At 41.4% G+C, this 10,960-nt stretch overlaps 1 protein-coding gene across 1 annotated transcript; it reads left to right on the forward strand.

The window, feature by feature from the left end:
- Positions 1-5,464: 5,464 nt before the first annotated feature.
- Positions 5,465-10,414, forward strand: LOC306865167 (uncharacterized protein). Its single transcript, XM_079409609.1, has 2 exons — positions 5,465-5,629; positions 7,888-10,414. Exon 2 carries the CDS (start codon positions 7,894-7,896, stop codon positions 9,628-9,630), a length of 1,737 nt encoding a protein of 578 aa, XP_079265735.1. The 5' UTR covers positions 5,465-5,629; positions 7,888-7,893; the 3' UTR covers positions 9,631-10,414.
- The last annotated feature ends 546 nt before the right edge of the window (positions 10,415-10,960 follow it).

The raw sequence follows: 10,960 nt of genomic DNA on the forward strand, positions 1-10,960 counted from the left end.
CTGGGGGTCTCCTGAGAGAATTATCATGTCAAAACCTTGACTCATATATAGAGGCCTGTAACGTAACCTTCTTCCTTTTATTCTTTAGCCATGAACACCCTGCTGTCTTAAAACACGTTCTTTTACTGACACGAGGAGTGAAAAAGAGGTGACCTCTGTCGAAAACATGGGCCACGTACACACTGCAGCTAAATTCAGTTGTCAGTTCACCTTTTACTCTTTAATTGCGTTGTGTACACACATAATTAACTAAAATACGGGAGTGATTAACTCCCGAAAAATACAGGTGGGCCACATACACACTGCAAGTTTCAGGAGTGACAACCGCATTTAAATGCGGGAGTGAATCCTGTAAATTATCGGTCCATGTGGGTACAGAACAGCACTCACTCCAGTAGCAACATACTGTCATCTTGCAGAGTGAGAAAAAGTTTAGCCGTTTGTTATGTGTGCCATTTTTTGACTAAAGACTCTTTTAGTAGAAGTCTTAACTTAGCACGGGGCTAGCTGCGCTCATGAGCCCTGCTGTAAAGTGTCAGTGTTTCCAGATCTTCATAGAAAAAAACGACAACAAACAAGGACAAGCACAAAAAAACCCCACAAAAACACCCAAATGCTTTGTTTTACAACACCAAAAAAATCATATATCTCATATCCGTGACAGACCACTTTATTAACTTCATAAAGTGCCTATCTTTATGAGATAAGACCAAACAACATGCCTGGAAGTACTTGTAAATATGAGGACATGGCAACATTGCAAGACAGCGCTCTCTAAAGCAGCCTCCCGAGCATAAACAACACACAGCATGTCTATCAGCGGTAGTTTAGTTAAAATCGACAGACAAAAAGAGTCTTTAGTCAAAAAATGGCAAACATAACAAACGGCTAAACTTTTACTCACTCTGCAAGATGACAGTATGTTGCTATGGTTACAAATACTGGAGTGAGTGCTGTTCTGTACACACATGGACCGATAATTTAATTCACTCCCGCATTTAAATGCGGTTGTCACTCCTGAAACTTGAAGTGTGTACGTGGCCCATGGAAGTTTAATTAATAATTGAATCATGCCTTTATCTTCACGTACACCTTGACGTTTTAGTTAAAGGAACAGGTTACCCAAAAATGTATATTTGCTCAACATTTACCCTCAGGCCATCCAAGATGTACAGCAGATGAGTTTGTTTCAGCATCAGAACAGATTTGGAGAAATTTAGCATTGAATCGCTTGCTCACCAATGGATCCTCTGCAGCGAATGGGTGCCGTCAAAGTGAGTGTCCAAACAGCTTGTAAAACATCACAATAATCCACAAGTATCCTACATAACTCCAGTCCATCTATTAACATCATGTGAAGCAAAAATCTGCTAGTTCGTTAGAAACTAGTCCATTTTTAAGATGTTTTCAAGTTAAAACAATTGCTTCTGTGACGTCTTGTGAGCAAGTGACGTAATGCTGAATTTTAAATCTATTCTAATGAAAAAAAAACAAAATCATCTACATCTCGGATGGCCTGAGGGTGAGCACATTTTCAGTTATGTGAACTATTCTTATAACTGTAATAACCTGAATTTAGCTCCTCTTATCACTGCAGTTAAACATATTTTAAACTCAGATCATCAAGTTTATTTACCATCCCCCAGAACTGAGGTGAATCAACAACTTGCTGAGGATCTGAATGAGTTTTATTGTAGATTTGAAACCCCCCACACCCGTCCTGACCATCTCTCTTCACAACCGTTAACACCTCCTGCAACCCCTCTCTCCCCCACTCCTGTACTTCAGATCAGTGAAGAAGATGTGCGCCAGGTCTTCAGGAGGAACAAGAGAAGGAAGGCACCAGGCCCAGATGGTGTGACACCAGCCTGCTTGAAAACCTGTGCTGACCAGCTGGCCTCCATCTTCACACAGATCTTCAACAGATTACTGGAGTTGTGTGAAGTCCCATCCTGCTTCAAACGCTCCACCGTCATCCCTGTTCCAAAGAAACCCAAGATAACAGGACTTAATGACTACAGACCCGTGGCTCTAACGTCTGTCGTCATGAAGTCATTTGAAAAACTTGTTCTGGCTTATTTGAAGGACATCACTGGACCCTTACTGGAGCCCCTGCAGTTTACTTACCGAGCAAACAGATCCGTGGATGATGCAGTCAACATGGGACTGCATTGCATCCTGCAACACCTGGACAAATCAGGGACTTATGTGAGGATCCTGTTTGTGGACTTTAGTTCGGCCTTCAATACCATCATCCCTACACTCCTCCAGACCAAACTAACCCAGCTCTCTGTCCCTAGCTCTATCTGTCAGTGGACCACTAGCTTTCTGACAGATAGGCAGCAACTAGTGAGACTTGGGAAATTCATGTCAAACAGCCGCTCCACCAACACTGGTGCTCCTCAGGGCTGTGTTCTCTCCCCACTGCTCTTCTCTCTGTACACCAAAGATAGCACGTCTAAAGACCCCTCTGTCAAGGTCCTGAAGTTCGCAGATGACACCACACTCATTGGCCTCATCCTGGACGGTGACGAGTCTGACTACAGACAGGAGGTTAAAGAGCTGGCTGTCTGGTGCAGTCAAAACAACCTGGAGCTCAACACGCTAAAAACAGGGGAGATGATCATGGACTTCAGGAGAAACCCCCCTGCACTCCCTCCACTCACCATCATAGACAGCACTGTAACTGCAGTGGAGACATTAAAGTTCCTGGGATCCATCATCTCATTGAATTGGGACACTCACATCAACTCCATTATAAAAAAAAGCCCAAAAAAGGTTGTACTTCCTTCGCCAGCTGAGGAAGTTTAACCTGCCACAGGAGCTGCTGAAACAGTTCTAATCAGCCATCATTGAGTCTGTGCTGTGCACATCAATAACTGTCTAGTTTGGCTCAGCTACAAAATCAGGGATCAGAAGACTACAAAGAACGGTTCGGAGTGCTGAACGGATTATCGGTGCCCCCCTGCCCACCCTCCAAGAACTGTATACATCCAGAGTGAGGAAAAGGGCTCAGAAAATCACTCCGGATCCCTCACATCCAAGCCATCCCCTTTTTGAATTTTGTCATCTGGCCGGCGCTACAGAGCCACAATTACCAGGACAACCAGGCACAAGAACAGTTTCTTCCCCCAGGCAATCCAATTTATGAACAATTAAATGCCCCCTCCCCCATTATGCAATAACAATGTGCAATAACCTTATATTTATTTGCTACCACCTCCATCCTTGTACATCCCTGCTTCTCCTTCTATTATGTCCCATTCTATCATTTATTGCACTGCTGTATATACAATCATTTATGTTTCAATTATTTTTAATTTTTTGTTTATTTATATTTATATATGTGTATTTTTTTTATTCTCATTCTTATTGTCTGTGTGTCGTTGTTGTCTCTGTGAACTGGAAGCTTATGACACTAAAACAAATTCCTTGTATGCGCAAGCATACTTGGCAATAAAAGCTCATTCTGATTCTGATTATTTTTTTTATCTAGCTTTCATAGAGACTCATTATTTTTAAATGTTACTCTTGTCTTTCTGTTTCTCATAAATATTCTTATCCTCTTATTCACAGGCTTCGTCTAAAATGCAAAGAGCTGTTGCATCATTCTTCAAACACTAGAGGCTGCTCTCTTCTTTCCTCCCTCAAAGAAAGCTGCATCCTGAGCAAACGTTTTTGTTGTTGTTTTATTGACACGAGACGTATGATTAAACGCATATGATATGCTTGCTAAACATTCTCTAGGGCATAAAGCTCACAGATCATAAACCTTTCAGCACACAGAGTCTGAGAACTCAGTAACCTTGAACTCTCTGCCCAGAATAGCTGGGCATTTTAACAAATTACCAACATGCCAGCTGTGCGACCGAAATCTAAACATTACGCACAATTTTTAGACATGAATGTAGATCATTAAAACTGTCAAGAAATAAAACATGTATTTACATTTTTCACATGAGACCACAAGCTCTCCTATTTCAATGATCTGACAGTAAAGTCCTGAGTTAGGTTGTTTGATTTCTAATCTTGACATTTAGTACAACAAAAAATGCAAGCTGTGCTGTAAAACATGCAGAACTAAGGAGAGGAAACTAGTTTCTCACGACCATGTTTCATCACATTCCATGTGTCTAGCAGTGATGAAAGGGCACGCAGGTTCATTCCTTCCCTCAGTGTGATTTAATCATGAGCCTGTGATGAAAAAAAAGAAAATATTAATGTAATTGGCATGTCTACATAAGGATTGACTTATAATTATCCACACAGCTGGTCTGTTTTGCCCCAGGGTGAGTTTTTTATGGGACCATCCTTTCTTGTACACTTGCGCAACAGCATATCTAATTCATTTATTTATTTATTTTTGCATAACAATGATGTCGAATGTACTTGATTGCTCTTTAAAAGTTAATGTTAAAACTGTCTATTTTAACTACTTGTTGTATTTACCTATTTAAAATATTCTGATTTCTGTGTCTGATTTAATAGTATAGGCCAAAAGTAACCCAACAGTTTAATAGTGAATACCTGTCTTTATAAAGACAAATTCAACATATTCAATGGCTGGAGGGCACATAAGATACAAAGTTATCATATTAGAGCACTATCATTTAGTACAGTGAGTACTTCTTGAATCGAAAGCCTATTATAAAAGGTGAAAAAGAAGAGTTTGTGGAGTGTATTTTGCATTATTTATACATATTTCTAGAGCTCAAGAAATGAGCCTAGTAAAATCTCATCGCACCTCTACTTGTACTATTAACACCAAGTAGGCAAATTACACAAGGGTGCCATGTGTCAGACCACTTTAAGTGGAATGTAATATTAGGAATGACCTCATGACTCGCATCTATCTTGACCTGCGGCACATATATGATTCAGAAACATTATTCTGGTGGTTTGCAGACACGCAAAGAATCCGAGTCATTCAGTGTTGTCAAGATAAGAACAGATGAATGAAATATCTTTCACTTTGTGTTTAAGTCATGATTACATTGAGTTGTTCTTCCTTCAACAGAATATCTGCTTAAGACTGGATTGGTGCGTGGACACTTTACACTGTTAAAACAATACTGTGCAACTGAATTCAAAGGGCCTGCTTACAATTCACTTCATTCTCCTCTCCTTCAGCCATGGGGGTGGAGAATTGCTGTAACCCCTGTCCTTACACACACACACACACACACACATAAAGAGAAATGCATGCGAAAACCAATCAGGCAGGTGGAAAAAAAGGCAAATCCACCAACATCAAGTCAAAAGGAATACGGTTGCTATAGAGATCACTTCAAAAAGTGAAAGAAAAGGGGGTATTATTCCCAAAACCCATTATAAAGCCCATCTAATCTAGTAAAATATGCACCCAACGTGAGGGGGAAGGGAAGGGAGGAGGAGAGGGAGGGTATATGGATTGTGGGCAGTGGGCAGGAGAGGCTGTGATAACGACAGATGTCTCACAAACCGTGGGTTTAACAGGAGGGGTGAAAAGAGAAAAAACGCCCAGTCGCAGATTGGACCTCAGGGAGAGAGTAGGACTGGCTCAAACTGAATCACATTCACTACTACAGGAGAAAGGAAAGTACATTCAACGCACTCTTACGCACGGATTTTCACAGAAGCAGAGAAGCAGGTCAGTAAAATGTTAGTAGTGATCTTTGATTAATGGGTAAAAATCACTTACCAGACAAAAGCGTTTTATTGGGGCTGGAGATATAGTTGAGCGCAGACAGCACGAGCCATTCTTTGTTCTAGTAGGACTAATTTTCATATGTCACTCATAGAAACTAAAAAAGGAAAGGTACAACAAAAGCATCCCATATCTCTGTTACTCAATAACTGAACGTGAATTTTTTTTTATTTCCTAGATATGTCTGAATGACAATCTAAAAATGTCACATTTATAATCTTTATAAGATTAATATTATCATGGGAAGTTGTGACTTGTGTCCTATAAGATATGTAGCTACTGGGAGGTTAAAATATGAGTAAAAGTATAGAATAAGTCATATATAAAAGCTTCTGTTTCCTTATTTTATTTTATATTTCAAAATGAAGCAGTGGGTTACAGGTAGGCTAGCTCTTACTCAGTTAAAGATTTAACCCCTTTTGTATTTCGATTTCCCTTTACTGGTGCTTTTCTATTGAAAGCATTGATTTAAGGAAATAGGAAGCATTGATTTGCGCTTATAAAAATTCTTATTAAAACGTAAGGAGCTGGTCGATATGAGGAAAGGGGTGGGGGAGTTTGGGTGGTGGTGTTGGGGTAGGGCTATGTGTCTTTGAAAATATATTAAATCATGTGTGCTTGTACACTGGAAATGTGTAAATATATTAAAATGCAAAATAACATTTGTGTTTTTATGAAATATTTCCACCACATTCCGCAACATTTTTATTATCTTATGCATCTTATTTATTGTAACCTACAGCCAGACATGGCTACAGGCTACTTGGTTTGCCATATTGGCTCTGGCTATTCCGGTCTTCAAGGACATAACTTTCAGACCATCATTAAGAAAATTTCTTTACATCATCATATTAATGAGTAACTTCTTCAAGCAAGATTTGCAGGAAAAATGGAGGCTGTGAAGTGTACTGGCACAGAGCGCTGTGAGAGGCTGTAATAAAAACTGTCTTTAGTGAACGCTGACATAGGCAGCACATCTCAGCAGTTGGACTCATCTGCAGGTTGGACTGGGGCATGACTGCGTATCCGGTCTTTGTTTGCCCCAGTGCAGCACTATGGACAGCTCCTATTGTAACCCCACCATGCTGCAGCTTAAAGGATATTATCCAATTGAGCTGCAACAACTGCAGGTCTTTGAAAGGTCGCAAATGGTGTCATATCAGTGGCAAGAAAAAAACATTTAATCTACGTCACACATCCATAATTCCATATGTATTTGAAACCAATTCCAATGAACAAATTAGGTTCCTTGCCATTTACAAGATTGTTTTTTTTTCTAAAAGGAAAAGTGTTGTATAATAAAACCTTTCATTGGAGTTTAAAAAGAACAATTTAAGTAACATCATTAGCATTGACAGATGTGATTCAGTTCATGTTAGCATGTTAGTCTTACCCCTGAAACTTATCTTTACACATCCCCAAACCAAGCTGCTTTACCAACCAGAACCAGCCATGAAAAAATTTTAAGAGAAATTAATGACTTTATATGACTTTTTTATTTATTTTAGTGAAACTGTACACAGATTGATAGAATAAAAAATTTAATAAATGCAGACATAATACAATACTTGACATAACTATACCTGTTGACTAGTTTTTGTTGATTTTGTCTAGTTTTCTGAGGATTCAGAAGTTAAAAGTTTCACTTCCAAATCCTTCTACCCCATTATATACAATCAGTGCCTGCTGCCTTCACACTGTAAGACTGGGTTCTTGAATGATATCTTTACGAATTTATAAAAACTAAGTGACGTTCCCATCCAGTCACCGTTTGTCCTTAAGCCACGTCCACCTCCATAGCAAAGTTGGACTGCATTCAAAGTCCTTGGCAGAGATTGCATTTGGTTGAAATGATCGAGTGAATGCCCTTTAAATTGAGAAAAAGGGTGGGCTATGTGAGCAGTTTTACATTTTACAGTTTCATATCCATACTGAGGTGGTAAGAATATTGGATGTTTTCCAATGGAGTATTAGATCAACTTTTTGCACAGTCATAGCTCAAACAATAGAGTATGGCACTAGCAATGACAAAGCCATGGGTTTGATTCCCTGGGAATTTATGAACTGATAAAAAAAATGTATAATGAAGGAATGCAATGGATATTGCTTTGGATAAAAGCATCTGACAAAAGCATAAATGTAAATATATTGAAATGCAGTGATGTTTGTAGCTTACATAAGATGCTCTTCTGTTCCCACAGAACATAATGGGAGGCAAGCTAAGCAAACGGAAGAAGGGATATGATGTCAGTGACCCTAAAGAGAAGAAAGAGGAGAGTGCTGTGGCAGCAGTTGAACCAGCTGAGAAAAAGGCAGAGACCCCTGTGACTGAGTCGGAGGCTACACCGCAGGAGGCTGCTGCGGTAAATGCAGCAGCGCCATTGGTGAAGTCTGAAGCACCAGCTGAGAAGCCCACCTCTCCATCAGCAGCACAAGCAGAGGTGAAGAAGGATGATGATGCTCCAGAAAAACCAGTGGCTACAACAGAGGGATCTACTGCTGCATCTAATGAACCAGAAAGTGCTCCAGAGAAACCAGCAGCTGTACCAGAGTCACAAGCAGCAGAGGTACCAGTATCTGCATCAGAGGCAACAGCAGTAGAGTCACCAGCTGCAACACAAGAGGTACCAGCAGCTACAGTAGAAACACCAGCAGCGGCACCAGAGGTATCTGCACCCAAGGAACCTGCAGATGCACCAGAAGCATCAGCAGCAGAGGACCCTTCAGCTGCACCTGAGGAACCAATGACAAAGGAACCTGCAGATGCACCAGAAGCATCAGCAGCAGAGGACCCTTCAGCTGCACCTGAGGAACCAATGACAAAGGAACCTGCAGCTGCGCCTGAGAAGCCAGTGACAAAGGAACCTGCAGCTCAACCTGAGGAAACAGTGACAAAGGAACCTGCAGCTGAACCCGAGGAACCAGTGACAAAGGAACCTGCAGCTGAACTTGAGGAACCAGTGACAAAGGAACCTGAAGCTGCACCTCAGGAATCAGCAGCTGCACCAGAGGCACCAGTGGCAGAAAAACCTATAGCTGCAACAGAAGAACCAGCCGCTGCACCAGAGACACCAGTAAGAGAGGAACCTGTAACACTATCTGAGAAATCAGCAGTTGTAACTGAGGAACATGCAATTGCCCCAGAGGCTAAGGATTCTGCAGCTGCACTCGAGGAACCTGCACCTGTGGTAGAAGAGCCTGTATCATCGCCTAAACTTGAAGCCTCACCAGTGGAACCTGTCACAGAGGATGTGGTAGAGAAAGTGGTTGAGGAGGTTGCAAATACCAGTCAATTGTCCACTGAAATTACAGAAATCATCAATGTCACGCCAGAACCAGAGACTGTTACTGAGGCAGCAGCTCCAGAGCCAGTCGCAGAGTCTGCCCCAGTGCCTGAACCTGTTTCCGAAGCATTGAGTGCAGCAGAGGTCGAAGTGGCTGTGCCTTCCCCAGAGGAACCCACACCAGTCACAGAGCCTGAATCTGAAACTGCTGCACCCCCTGAGGTTACACTAACACAAGCAAATCCTGAGCCATCCCCAGAGCCAACACAATCCGAACCTGTGGCAGAACAAAAGAGTGCACAGGAGTCCATTCCCGCAATCGTCATCTTAGAATCAACGTCAACCAATGAGCTCTGCCTCGAGGAACCTGCCTCGACTGTCACAGATCTGAAGCTGAATAATGGAGACTACGAGAGTGCTGGTTCAGCAGAGGAATCTGTCTTGTCTCCCTCTGAGGTAAACGGGGAATGCCATGAGCAGGCACCAGACGTAGCCCCTGCTGATGTCCTTGAGTCCCCGGTTGAGGCATGTGCAAATGGTGTGAAGGACAAAGAACCCCCTCAAGAGCTAAGTGACTGTGAACTGAAAAAGGACTTGAGTTTGGCTGCTGACTTTCAGGCTCCAGCTCCGATTGGCGACATGGTAGAAGTGCCACAGTGAGTCGGCTGAGCTGTCGACTTAATCTGAGAAACAAACCTTAAATGTGAATCCCATATTGATGCAAACAAACAAATGAAACAATCGTCTGACAACACAGGCTTTCTGAAAATAAATGTGAAAAATGCCTGTTGTGTTCTCTCAGGCAAAGGAATTTCTGGTTAACCAAAAAGAAATACAACCACCCAAGAGCTAAGAGTGTGATAAACGAAGAATGAAACAGTGAGGGTAAAAGCCTAAAGGGAAATGGGAGGGAACGAATGAGAGAGCGAGAGAGAAAGAGAGCGGCTGGTCTTTGAAGTCTTTGTGGGCGATGTCCTGCTGTCATTGCAAAGAGTGAGCTTACAGGCCTGGTTGAATATGTAAGCCAGAGAAATGATGATTAGACATGAGCAGAATTTTTAATTATTGCTGGACAGTTACAATAGTAAAAATGAATTGAATGAACAGAATCATCTTTTGTGTGTGAGACTGCTCCATACTGAAATGGTTTATTGGATCAGCATTTAATAGTATATAATCTAATTTAGACCACATTTCTGTCACCATGTAATACGGAGATTTGAGGATGAAGCATTTTGAACTTTTCATGTTGGGAGAATCAGTGGGGAATGTTCATTTTAACTTAATGGCTTGGCTTAGAAAATAAAACACTCTGTTAAACCTTAAAAATGGTTCTTTCTTTTTTGCATTTTTGTGAATGTTGTGCTGAATAGATGCATATGTTCTTTGTTCACTTAAACGAGTAATAATTAAAAGAGTATTTCAAATAAATGTATGATGCAATCTCCTGAATAGAGCAGACCCATTTTGTTCTAAATGCATGTGCTCAGCATGTGCAGTGTTGGCTCTTAATTACTATAGGAGTAGCATACTGTAGACGGCTGCAACAGTTATGTTCAAGGCCTGATTTCAGCCATTTTGTGCAGTAGTAGAGATCTGACTGGCAGGTCACCATTCCAACAATGTCCCAAGAGTCATTGACTTTGTAAATTTGTACTGTGGGGCTGGGCATCAGACACGTGTTGTTTTGAGTAACATGGAACATGGCCATGAATACAAATGTCTGTTCAAAGGCTTAACTCAATCAGGATGTGGTAGAACAGGGGAAATCATTTTTCCTTCTTCACAGGGGTGAAAGAGGTTTCAGTATAACAAGTGGGTGCTGCTGTACAATGCAGCAGACTGCAGTGGGGGAACAAGACTGGGGAATGTCTCTTGCTTGAAAGGAGGAGCTCTGAGAGAGGGAGAGAGCGGCCATGACAAAAAAGATAATGCCTTCAGACACTTTTACACGTACACATACATAACATCCCACATAGAAAGGAAAACA

This window comes from Barbus barbus (assembly GCF_936440315.1).
Source record: "Barbus barbus genome assembly, chromosome: 1".
Lineage (NCBI taxonomy): Eukaryota > Metazoa > Chordata > Actinopteri > Cypriniformes > Cyprinidae > Barbus > Barbus barbus.

What these genes read in the sequence shown, in the direction of transcription:
- LOC306865167 (XM_079409609.1), top strand. Translation starts at nt 7,894, where the DNA reads ATGGGAGGCAAGCTAAGCAAACGGAAGAAGGGATATGATGTCAGTGAC.